Raw genomic sequence first — 12,967 nt, 5'->3', positions numbered from 1 at the left:
ACCAGCAGGCTGACGTGCCTTCTGTGGGTGCCAGGACAGCACTCGCACATAACAGAGCAGCCACTCATGTCGTATACGGACTCCTACCTAAGCACAGGGAAGTAGCTAGCCTTCAGGTCCTTTCCAGACCTGAGACTGAAGGGCATCCCAGGTGCAAGGACATGGCTCTTAGACTGGGTATTTCTGTGCATTGATTATGAGAATCAGTATCAAAAACATAACCCATAAAATGGTGAAAAAATAAAAATTTTATTGAAATAAATTCTAACTCTAAATCCCCCACATTTCACTGCTGTGAACATTTTCAAAAGGATTAGTTCATCTTCAAAAAGTAATGTTTTTGGTAGAAAAAATACTCAAGCTAACAAGAAGTACTTGATTTCAGGGCTCCTGGGTGGTTTGGTCGATTGAGTGGCCAGCTCTTGGTTATGGCTCAGGTCATGATCACAGGGTCTTGGGATCAAGCCCCAAGTCCGGCTCCCCACTCAGCAGGAGTCTGCTTGAGGATTCTCTCTATCTCCCTCTGCCCCTCACCCACTCACAAGTGCGTTCTCTCTCTCCCTCTCAAATAAATAAATCTAAAAGATTTTTAAACAAATAAAATCTTTTTTTAAAAGATTTTATTTATTTTTTTATTTAAGAGAGAGAGGGCACAAACAGGAGGAGAAGCAGAGGGAGAGGAAGAAGCAGACTCCCCTCTGAGCAAGTAGCCCAATGCTGGACTCGATCCCAGAACTCCGGGATCATGACCTGAGCTGAAGGCAGATGCTTAACCAACTGAGCCACCCAGGCATCCATAAATAAATACAAAAAAAAATTTTAAATCCAAAAGTCTTTAAAAAAAAAAAAGTACTTGATTTCAACCTCGGCTCTATAACAAATCAGCAATATAATCCTAAAAACACTTTGTTACCATCCTGAACCACAGCTTTCTCTACTGAAAAACAGTAATAATGTCTATGCTACCTGCATCGTGAATCGAAAAACAAGTGCTTTAAAAATACTTAAATCTTTCACATCCACAAGAGACAGACACTCTTTGCAATTCGGGATGCTACAGAACCAACAAAACCAGGAATTACTATATGATATTGCAGAAGTAGAAAATACTTAAGTTTATGTTGAATCCATGCATCACTAGGGCAAATGCTGGAGTTGTTCGTTTTGACCAAATTCTTGCAACTGGATTGGCTTTCTTTCATAAAAGTGCAAGAGCCAAAAATAAAATCCATGAAGTGAAGGTTCTAATGAGTAGTTTAGCGCTATACTCCTGTACTGCATCTCCAGATTCAGTTAGTGGCCACAAGCAGCCCTTGACATAAAAAGATAATAACTAAAATGAAAGGCACTGCTGGCCAGGGATCTCCTCACCATGTAATAACCACGATCAAGTTGAACAAGCGGCCCCTTGCCCCGGCCCATTTGCTGGACCCACTCCCACACTATTGGTTCAAAGGCAGCAACCATTTTCCCAAGCAGATGGCCAATGGTGGTCCTTAGGATTGTAAACTCGACACAAAGGGCCTGCTGTTGGCTGGCTACCTTGTCCCCTTGTTCCAGGGTGGCTGGCTGTACTACCCCAGCTTGACGGTGCATAATACAGAGTGGGCACTGAGATAATCAATGATATTCAATTCCATATTTACTGAGCATCTAGTCTGTAAAAAATATAATGCTGGACCCATGGAGATTACAAACATAGTCTCCACCATCAAGGAACCAAGCACTAAGTGTCAAAGAAAAACAGAATAAAAAAAAAAAAAAAAAAACCAACCATACAAGAAAGGTGAATCTGGAATAAGTAGATATTTTGACACTTTCAACAATTTATAGGAATCACTCAGCCTTTATGATTAACAAGAAAAAAAAGTCTCCTGAAGTGCTTTGCTTTCATTAGTAAGAACTCTTTATATTCCATTATTTATTCCTTGGATCAAAGTAATCTATAGATTCAGTGTAATCCTAGCAGAAAATCCCCACAGATATTTTTGTTTGGGTAGAAAATTGATAAAACTGATTCTAAAATGTATTTGTAAATACAAAGGAGAAAGAACAGCCCAGACAATCTAGAAGAACAAAACTGGAGATCTGACTCCACCAGATGTTGAGCCTCATTTTAAAGCTAGGGTATTTAAGATAGTCCGGCCCTGGTGCAAGGACAGAAAAACAGAACAAATGAACAGAGCAGGGAGTTCCCAAACATATGCACACACATATCGATACCTGATTTATGCAGCAGCAAATATGCTCTTGAATTAAAGAACTAGGTCAATATGGAAAAAATAAAAGTAAACCATCATCCCGGCACAGAAAAGTCAATTCCAAGTGAACTGTAGATCTGTGTATGAAACATAATAAAATAAAATTTCCTCATGAAACCTGAAATTAATACAACGCTGCATGTTAACTACACTGGAATTAAAATAAAAACTTAATTAAAAAAAAAAAAAAAAGAACTTCCTCATGACCTTGGGGTAGACAAAGATTTCTTACATTGGATGTAAAAAAGCACCAACATTAAAGAAAGAAATTTGTTAAACTGAACTACATTAAAATTAAAAACTCTGATTCCTCAAAGTCACCATTATGAGTGAAAAGGCCTGGGTGGCTCAGGCGGTTAAGCATCTGCCTTCTGTGTGGGTCATGATCCCAGGGTCCTGGGATAGAGCCCTGCATGGGGCTCCCTGCTCAGTGGGAAGCCTGCTTCTCCCTCTTCTTGCTGCCTCCCCTGCTTGTGCGCTCGCTCTCTCTCTCCGTCAAATGAATAAATAAGATTTTTTTAAGTGACAAGGCAAGCCACAGAGTATGATAAGGTATTAGCAGCAAATATTTCAACAAAAGACCTGTACTGAGAATATACAAATAACTCCTGCAAATCAGTAAGAAACGTAACTAGAAAGATGGACAAAAGAGGTGAACTGACAGGTCACACACACACACACATACATACACACTAATACACACACACACACACAAAATATATATGAAAGACATCCAAATGACCGATGAGCATATGGAAACGTGCTTAATCTCAGGCAGTCATCAAAGAAGCTAGTGAATCAAAACCACGAGCTACCACTGCACAACCACACAAAAAGCTAGCACCGAAAACACTGACAATTATCAAAGTTTGTAAAGAATGTAAAGCAACTGGAACTCTCCTATCAGACAGCCTTTGCCCCAAGCGAAATATTCCAGACAGCTGTTTCCAGGTGTTAAAACTAGGCTCAGCAGGACCGTGATCCCTGAGAAGAGAAAAACACAAGGTGAGCAGCCTGTCACCTCTGACTTCCTGCCTTGGGGCACCTTCCCAGACACCATTCGGGGAGTTGGAGCCCAAACCAAGAGTGGCAGTCTCCTGGAACTGAGGAAGCAGACTGAGACGGCGATTCAAGGCTGGAGGCTGCGGAGGCAGCTAGAACGTGTAGGGCAGAATATCTGGGAGGAGGGGTTGCATGGGGGGCAGAAAAGGAGGGCAGTGCCCTTTGGATCCCTGGCAGAGGGCTGGGCAGACACGTGCAAGGTGAGATTCTGGAAGGCCTAACAAACAGCAGTGACTGTAGGGTGAAGCTTTCAGCCAATCCAGCGTGGAGAAGACCTGCTGAGCACCTCTGTTCTTTAGCTGACATTCCAGAAAGGCCAAACATTAAGTCTAAAGAACGCCCTCTAGAGTAAGGGCCATGTCTGTGGACTAAGGATAAATTCAAAACAGACTCACTTCTAACAAAGCATAAAACCAAGCCTGACAGGGTCAAAAGAACAGGCCAGGAACTGCCTGTTAGAAAGAAATGAAAGCCTCTCAAAAAAAAAAAAAAAAAAAAAAAAAAAGGAAAAGGAAATGAAGAAACAAAGAAACAAAGAAAGAAAGAAATGAAAGCCTCTGGGGGCGCCTGGGTGGCTCAGTCGTAAAGCCTCTGCCTTCAGCTCAGGGCGTGATCCCAGAGTCCTGGGATCGAGCCCCACATCAGGCTCCCCTCCACTGGGAGCCTGCTTCTTCCTCTCCCACTCCCCATGCCTGTGTTCCCTCTCTCGTTGGCTGTCTCTCTCTCTCTGTCAAATAAATAAATAAAATCTTAAAAAAAAAAAAAGAAAGAAAAAGAAAAAAAAGAAATGAAAGCCTCTATAAAGACAAGATCCAGAATCCCTACTGTGTGACATCCACATATCTGACACACAATAAAAAATTAGTAAACACGCAAAGAAGAATGAAAATGTTGATTCGTAATGTAGAGGAAAAAGCAATCCATAAAAACAGACGCCAAAATCACCAAAATATTTAAGTTAGCAGACAAGTTCTTTATTATAAATACTTTTAAGAATTTGGAAGCAGGGGAGCCTGGGTGGCTCAGCGGGTTAAGCGTCTGCCTTCAGCTCAGGTCATGATCCCGGGGTCCTGGGACAGGGCCCTGCATCAGGCTCCATGCTCAGTGGGGAGCCTGCTTCTCCCTCTCCTTCCCGCTCATTCTCTCTCGCTATCTCTGTCTCTGTCTCTCTCAAATAAATAAAATCTTTAAAAAAATGAAAAGAAATTGGAGGCAAAGATGGACCTGATGAGTGAGAAGATGATGAATCTCAGTAGAAAATGCAAACTATCAAAAAGAACCGCATGAAATTTTAAAATTGAAAATAGCACATCTGAAATGAGAATCGTTAAAGAGATTGACAACTGCAGACGGGTTAGCAAACTTGAAAAGAGATCAACAGAAAGTACGCAAACTGAACAACAGAAAGAAAAAAACCACGGTGTTGCTGACCGAACAGACCTTCCAAATACACAAAACAAACTGACCGCATGTTTGCAGTTACATTCCCGTCCTAAGTACCGTTCACTCCTGCCTCGCCCTTTTCTTCATCACTCCTGCTAGAAAGTTGCCTATTTTACAGATGCTTTCCCGCATTAGCTTTTGGTTTTGTTTTTTTTTTAAAGATTTTATTTATTTATTTGACAGAGATAGAGACAGCCAGCGAGAGAGGGAACACAAGCAGGGGGAGTGGGAGAGGAAGAAGCAGGCTCATAGCGGAGGAGCCTGATGTGGGGCTCGATCCCATAAGGCCGGGATCACGCCCTGAGCCAAAGGCAGACGCTTAACCGCTGTGCCACCCAGGCACCCCAGCTTTTGGTTTTATTGACATTTCCATTTCTTAACGTCTGTTGTCATTGTTACTACTCTCTTACGTCTGTGTACTGTGGACTACTTTGTCTTTCTAGCTTCTTGAGTTAAATGCTTAGGATTTTCCCCCCAGTCTTTCTTGTTTCCTAATAACTGCTTTCAAGGCTAAAAAAATTGATAGAATTAAAGGGAAGGGAGTTAGAATCCACCATCACAGCTGTTGATTTTTAATACCTGCCTTCAGTGAAAAAAGAGACCCCAAAGACACTTGGCAAAGGTACAGATGAAACAGGCAGACAAAAAATAAGTAAGGATGTGGAAGATTTTAAACAATACTATCAACCAACTTGATCTAATTCACATTCACAGAAAATTACAACTGCGGAATATATATTCTTTTCAAGAACAAATGGAACATTCAGTAAGATGGGTCACATGTGGGGCCAGAAAATTAGTCTCGGTAGATGTCAAAAGACTGAAATTTACAGAAGATATTCTCTGAGCACAATGGAATTAAGCTAGAAATCAGTAAGATATTTAGACTCCCCAAGTATCTGGGAATTAAACACTTCAGGAACAACACATCAGGAGCGCCTGGCTGGCTCAACCAGTAGAACATGTGATTCTTGATCTCAGGGTCATAAAATTCAAGCCCCACGTTGGGCACAGAGTTCACTTTAAAAAATAACAGTAATAAAATAAAAAAGCACATCAGAAGTTATGTTCAAGGAAGAGGTGGGACCTGAGCAGAGTTCTGAAAGGCAGGCAGGTTGTGAACATAAAGAAAAGTAATGTCAGGGTACAACCACCAAAGAGGCAAGGAGGTAGGGAATGGCAGAATATGCGTAGAAGGAGGGCTGCAGGGAGTGCTTCCTTCTACCTCAGTTCATCTTCTCAGTAGCAATTTTAACCTTTTCCCCCTAGACCCAGATAATGTGCTTGATATACTCCTATGGGTATAATTCTCAGCTCAAGCATGTTAACTCATCTCTATTCCCCATGCAAAAAATGTATTATTTGCAACACGCGTCACAACACACCAGTGTATATCACATGGAGATCTGAAGCACAAGTGAAATCCTTAACCAACAGAAAATGATTTCATGTTTTCTCCAATTTTTATTATTTTCTTTGATAGAATGCTTCATTAAGATAAAATTCTTTTGGTTAAATCATTTTTTATCATCCTCCTTTATTCCACAATTGAAATTACTGTTTTCTTCTATATTATAAGCATATTTCTTAAAATGGGCAATAAGGTTTCATGAAAAGAGGGCCATATAAAATGTATTCACCTATGGGAAATAACGTGGTGTCTTTAAAAATGTACATATACACAATTCATTCCGCATTTTCACAGTTCAGTACTTAATCCCTAACAATAAGTACATAAATATAATCTTTCTAAATAACCTTTTTAAGAATATGACTGATTTAACTTCAGTACCTGTAAGACTCCATAGCTGCACTGTCTCCCACCTTCAGATATATATGGATACTGAGTACAATTTAACAGTGATGGGAATTAGTGTTGATCTATCAAATTCCTATTCTATTACCTTGAATAAAGTTTTTTTTTAAAGATTTATTTTATTATCTATTTGAGAGAGAGAGAGAGAGCGTACAGGAGGGGGAGAGGGAGAGAGAGAACCTCAAGCAGACTCCACACTGGGTGCAGAGCCCGACATGGCACCGGATCTCACAACGCTGAGATCGCAACCTGAGCTGAACCCAAGAGTCAGAGGCTTAACAACTGCACCACCCAGGTGCCCCTACCTAAGTAAAGTTATATTTCAGAACTATAGCACAGTTTTAAGCTGAGAGTAAACAATTTCTTAAAGTCAGTTTTCATGTAAGCTCATAAATAAAACATGTGACATAACCAAATTAAATAATACCTTGAAGGGCATAGATGTACTAACTTTAAAATTAGAAAACCCAGAAATAACTTATTAAAAAAAAAACCTTCAATTTTTTAAAGCATTAACTAGAAAAGCATTTTAAAAAACTTATTATTTTTTATTTTACTTAATGTTATTTATTTTTTTAAGTAAACTCTACCCCCAACATGGGGCTCGAACTCACAACCCCAAGACCAAGAGTCGCACGCTCTACTGACTGAGCCAGCCAGGTGTGCCTACAAAACTTTTTAAACTGAAATGGTTATTTTATATTTAAAACACTCACTACCAAGAATAGGAAAAGTTGTGTGCATTTTTTGGTTAAATCTGCAACTTTTTGATTTAGGAGAAAAAAAAATCCTCAGAGAAACAGGATTCAAAAGTTAAAAATGAGTTAAAATCATTCCCATGCAAACTGTGAACGTCACCACCCCCTGAAAAAGATTCAATTAATCCTACATAAAAATGTAAAGTCTTAATTTCATAAACCACTGAAAGTTACCTTACATACCTGAAAGGTTCTTACTTGGAGATTTCTCCCTTGGGCTTCTCATTCTTCTCACGGCTTTAAATACCACCTATAACCCGATGACTCCCAGGTTCCCTCTCCAGCCTGGACTGCTTCCCTAATTCACACTGGTAGACTCGAACGCACATGTGATGGATGCCTACTACTGGGCACCTCCAATGGAGCCCGCTCAAAAAGCAGCTCCTGATCTTCACCCCCCGCAGCCCGCCTCCCCAAATCCCACTCTTCCAGTCTACATTTCAGTAAAAGACGACTCCATTTTTCCAAAAACCTTGGAGTCACCCCTGACTTGTCTCACTACTCACCCCACCGCATGTCTAACCCAACGGTGAATCCAGGCAGCTGGGCCTGCCAGTATTCACAGAATCAGAACCCTTCACCACCACCGCCACCCCGTCCCAGCCATGACCATTCGCATCCAGATGAGTGCAGCCAACCCCTCAGCGGAAGCCCTGCTTCCTCTTTGCTCTCCTTCAGAATACAGCAGCCAGAGACATTTTAATAAAACCTAAGTCAGGGCCTGTTACTCCTTCCCAAACCACATGAGTCAAAGTCAAAATCTTCAGATGGTCAACAAGGCGACATTCTTCTCCAGTCATTCTCTCCCCACCCCCATTTCATCTCCTACCAACTCTCTTTTGCTCTCTGCTCCAGCTTCTCTGGGCTCCTAGAACGTGCTAAAACAAGTTCTGCCTAGGGGCTTTTGCACCCTGATTCCCTCTGCCTGAAATGCTTTCACCCGATTATTTCCAAGGCTTGTTCCCTCACCTCCCTCCCAAACCCACTTTCTTAGCGGGGCCTCCCTAACTAAAATCACACCTCCCGGCATTCCCTAGCCCCTTTTCTGTGTTATTTTTCTCCCCAGCGCCTGCTACCATCTAACATACTTTATATTACACTTACCTAGCTTATTTATGGTCTGTCTCCTCCCACTAGAATGTAAATTCCAAGAGGGCAGGGATGTTTTTTGTTTGCTAATGTATCACCAGTGACTAAAACACTACCTGATACATAGTGTGTGCTCAATAAATATTTGTGGAAGAAAGAAAGAATCGCTAAGGAAAAGAGGTTTACTAGTGAATGCTTTTATTCCTCTTTTACTAACTCTCCTGAAAGTGAATCTTCTTTAGTCAAGCCACTGAAATTTGGAAGGAACATACAATGCATGAAATAATATCATGGTTTCCTTTTTTTCCTCCCTGTACACATGACTAGCCCTTCTGACCCTGAATGATCCTGGCAAAAAAACTGCCATCCGCCCTCTCCTTCCAGGTTCACCACTGACACCCTCATCTACCAGCATTCTTGGCTTCCAGATTCACGTCTGATCCAACACTCTATGCTATAACTGCAAATTTTTTAATCCAACCTATATGGATATTAACCAACTCTTAGAAAGATCACCCTATAAAAGATCAACAACAATCTGTAACACAAAGACTGTGTTCCCCTAGAAAAAGAACACCCGAAGTCCAAGAAATTGATTTGTCTTCAGTAAAACACGACTTAGGCAAATTCTTTCATAAAAAGCTGCTGCAAAGTGACTACCTGGTTGGGCTGCCATCAATTCTGCTTTTACATCTCTGTATTTTTTGCATTATAAAATAATACAAATTTGTCCTAGAAAGAAGTCACAAATGCAAAGAAAAAGTACAAGTTTTCTCCCATTCCACCTAAATCCCAATTCCCATACCATGCTGACTGATCTCCAAATTGCTTTTTTCCACTTACCCACTACCTGGATGCCTTTCAGGGTTAGTACTTCAGAGTACACCCACAATAAACAGCCTTGTGGGCCTTTGTGACAGACCCCCTTTGTGACAGACCCCCTCTAGTAGCAGTTCTCAAACTTTTTTTTATCTCAGGGACTCTTTACACTCTTGAGAATTACTGAGGACCCCCAATGAGCTCTTACTTATATAGGCTATCTCACCAATGTTTACCATATTAGATTTTTAAACTGAAATTTTAAAATTATTTATTAATTTAAAAACATTTTTTTATTAAGTAGCCTTTTTAGATAACTGTAGATTTTCTTCTTTGAAGCTACACTAAATATCCTTAAGTGGTAGTTTCTTAAAAGTTAGTTGTGATATAGAATCTAAAACTGTATCAGGGAACTTTTGTTCTCCGTTACATTAAAATCCATTGGTCCATCTTGCACCTTGGATGAATCTTTTACCTGTGTGTGATTTTATAAAATCACGTATTGATCACTTGGAAAATACTGGTTCATTGAAGTATGTAGATTTTCTGAATAATACATTTCATTATATCAAAACATCACATTTGTAAATATCACCACCAATCTCTACAACACAATAGGAGATACGAGTTTTCCAAAATCCTGATTTTCATTGAAAAGCTAAAATTTTATCACTGGCAACATATACTACCAGTTGTTTTCCTTGAAAGATTCCTTTATACTTTTTTTAGCCTGAATAACCATTGTTTGTCGGTGGTAGTTCAAGTAAAAATGGCAGTTCCACGAAAAAAGCAGCTAGTACAGCTTGCAACTCAAACAACTGCCCACCTGCTTTTCTTGGAGGTGACCATTACCCCTCAGTGCACAGCAGAAGTGCTTTACATGTACTCCTCACTTCAACCTACAGAGTACTATAAAAAAACATATACGCCAGGGTCAATGCTTCATAAAATTAATCTTTCCTACCGCTTCATCACGGACATTCTTAAGTGAAAAACGAATTTTTATTTTATGTATTTATTTATTTACAATGAGTGCATGGCACAATTTATTTATAATGAGGGCAAAGAACACAATGGCTACTAGTATATGAGGGGTAGTGCTACAGCCTTGAGTCACGCTAAGGACGCTGCCTGACTTCCGCACCATTCGTGCAAAGAGTACAAATAACATCTAGGTACTGCATTAATATGAAAACTGTTTTAACCTGTCAACCCTCTCTGAAAGGGTATCAGGGACACCTAGGGGACTAGACTGTTCTGTAGGAGAAGAGCTTCCTGGAAGTGAGATTACTGGGTTATTGGTATATGCATTTTAAATTCTGACAAGTTTGGCCAAAGCTCTCCAAAAAGTCTGTACCAATTTTCATTATCTGAGGCCCCATGATCATCACTAGTTAAAAATGTAAATAATTCACTTTATAAATCCTGCATTGGGAAAGCACCATAATGTAACAAATTTCCGTATTTGCTTGTCTAAAACCAGTGCTAAAATGTAACTAATATTTCAAGGAAAAATACAATTCGAGTACTCAAATCATTTAGACGAGGTAAATACTTTTCTGTAAGAAAGTAAAACCTCAACAGTCAAGTGCAAGTTCATGCAACAGGGACCTTCATTTATTGTGGTCACCCATTGTTAAAAGGCATTTGAGATCAAATTTCAAAGTATATGCTACCTGCATTCATCTCACATTTGCTTATAGAGTGGGTGGGATCGATAGTTCCATACAAAGTACACAGTTTGAAAAATGTCAGGCTACAACAGTACAAACAGGCCCCTAATTAACTGGCTCACGGCTGGCCCGATATGGGCATCAGTTTAAGCTGACCCTTTCCTTTAAAACTTCACATAGAATTACGGGAAGTGTACGGTGTAACACACACTGTCTGCAGTCAAATGCCAACTATGTTCATAAAAATGTCAAAGACAACCTTTCTCACCCCAAATGTCATCCGAAACAGGGAGAGAGGAGGATAAAAGCTCCATCCCTGGGGAAAGATTACTCCTGTGTAAGGTAAAATAACCAGAAGGTGGGTATCCTCAATTCACCGGGGACGTTGCTTCCCCACTCAATTTTTCCCACGTAGCTCCAAAGTGTGTATTTTCAAGTCCTACTTGTGACTGAAAACGTCAAGGATATTAGTGTCAACTAGGATCTGTGGTTCTTAACCTTTTGGGGAACATAAGCCACTCTGAGGATATGGTAAAAGCTTTCTGTGGATAAAGCAGTGAAAGATCCAGGCACCTCAAGTAGAGCCCGTGTCTTAGGTTCAGAGCAGGATCATGGACTCTGATCCTGAGAAACCACTTAAGTCCAATCTCCTCAGGAAACTGGAAGAGTAAAATGGCTTATCTAAGGTCAACAGTGAGTTAGAAGGGGAATTAGGCAAGAAATAAACAACTCAAAGAGATTTTGAATAAAGCCATCCAGAGTCCCCAGGTAACTTCTTCTTATACAAAGAAAGTTTCACCACGAACTAAGAGAAAACTATAGTAACGCAAGTTTAAGTACAGCTGGACACAAGCGCTGTTGTTCCAAAGTCCCTTATGCATTCCTAAGCCGAATACACAAGGAAAAATATGACCGGAAAGCTTGAAAAGCACTCACCATGTTCCACAAAAACATTGCAGTGTGGACCCCCATGCCTTGATGATTCCTTCTTCCCTGCTCCTTTGATAAAGTGCAGGGCAGGCAAACTTGGCCTTCTCTGGTCCCCAAGAACTTTTCCAGGCTGCTGCCCCATAAAGTAATGATAGGCACCCCTTTCCAGAAGAGGGTTCAAGATCTTCCAGAATGGTCAGTGGGCTTAGAAGGAAACAGTATATATGTGGGATTTCACATTCACCGAATCTCCACGAGTCAGTAATTGAGGTCAATCACAAAAAGACATCTTCCGTAACAAAAGGAAGCAGAGTTTTTAGGTTGACATATGTAAACAGGAGTTCCGATTACTTCTGCAGTTTATCAATTTGAAGTAATGTAATTGCAGTGCAACCCAAAAGTTTCTTGAGTTTAAGTGTCTTTTACTGGCTGAGTAAGTTTCTGTCTTTTCAAGAAGAAAAACAAACATTCACAGGGATGCTGTAAAAGGGTCAGTAACACTAAAGTCATTTCGATTCCCACACATAAAGGAAATGTTGACCGTCTCTGGATGCTTCTCCAGAACTTTTCCTGTGGAAGTCACCCACCCCCTATCCTAGTTTCTTCATCTTCCGACAAATTTCCTGCCCAAGTAGCTGCCGCTCCTGCTTCTCTACGGTGCGCTCCGGAAAAGGACACGGGTCACCCAGACTTCAGCGAGAGCTTGCCCTCGACTCTGACGAGAAGGAATGCATTGCCAGCAACTTTTAAGTCCGCTTTTTAAAAGGCCTGTGAAACCCGTCCAGACTTTTCCTTTGCATTAAAGTTTTTGTTTGGGCTGAGACTAAGGGGGCCGTAGGTGACATTGGAAGAAGTCAGGGCATTGGAGGCTCCCGGGAGCAATCTGGGGGGATGGGGAGGCCACTTGACAGCAGGGAGGGGATATGAATGGGGGGCTCCGTGGCCAAACTGGGGGCCGGGAGACGGAGCAAGGGGCCGCTCGGGAGTTAGGGGGAGGCTGCCGGGGCGGGGCACGGGCGGCTTACTCGGGGGCGTCGCTCCTCCACGCCTCAGGAAACGGGGTGTCCCAGGTCTGAGGGAAACAGAGACCACCCCCAGTGTCCCAGAGTCGGGGCA

The 12,967-nt window shown here is 41.2% G+C and overlaps 2 protein-coding genes across 2 annotated transcripts in view; both read right to left on the bottom strand.

Annotated features, from left to right (window-relative positions):
- Window positions 1–12,714, bottom strand: part of ABL1 (ABL proto-oncogene 1, non-receptor tyrosine kinase) — a 132,829-nt gene extending 120,115 nt beyond the window's left edge. Inside the window, exon 1 of the mRNA XM_026514196.4 lies at window positions 11,858–12,714. Coding sequence (XP_026369981.1) covers window positions 11,858–11,993 — 136 coding nt within the window. The 5' untranslated portion in view covers window positions 11,994–12,714. The remainder of the gene's footprint in view (window positions 1–11,857) is intronic.
- LOC130543996 (uncharacterized) lies at window positions 12,598–12,696 on the bottom strand. The gene has a single exon (XM_057313401.1). It carries the CDS (start codon window positions 12,694–12,696, stop codon window positions 12,598–12,600), a length of 99 nt encoding a protein of 32 aa, XP_057169384.1.
- Window positions 12,715–12,967: the final 253 nt, after the last annotated feature.

The sequence above is a fragment of the Ursus arctos genome, unplaced genomic scaffold, assembly GCF_023065955.2.
Source record: "Ursus arctos isolate Adak ecotype North America unplaced genomic scaffold, UrsArc2.0 scaffold_18, whole genome shotgun sequence".
Taxonomy (NCBI): Eukaryota; Metazoa; Chordata; class Mammalia; order Carnivora; family Ursidae; genus Ursus; species Ursus arctos.
Note: the sequence above shows the minus strand (reverse complement) of the source record. Positions and strands in the feature narration are given on the sequence as shown.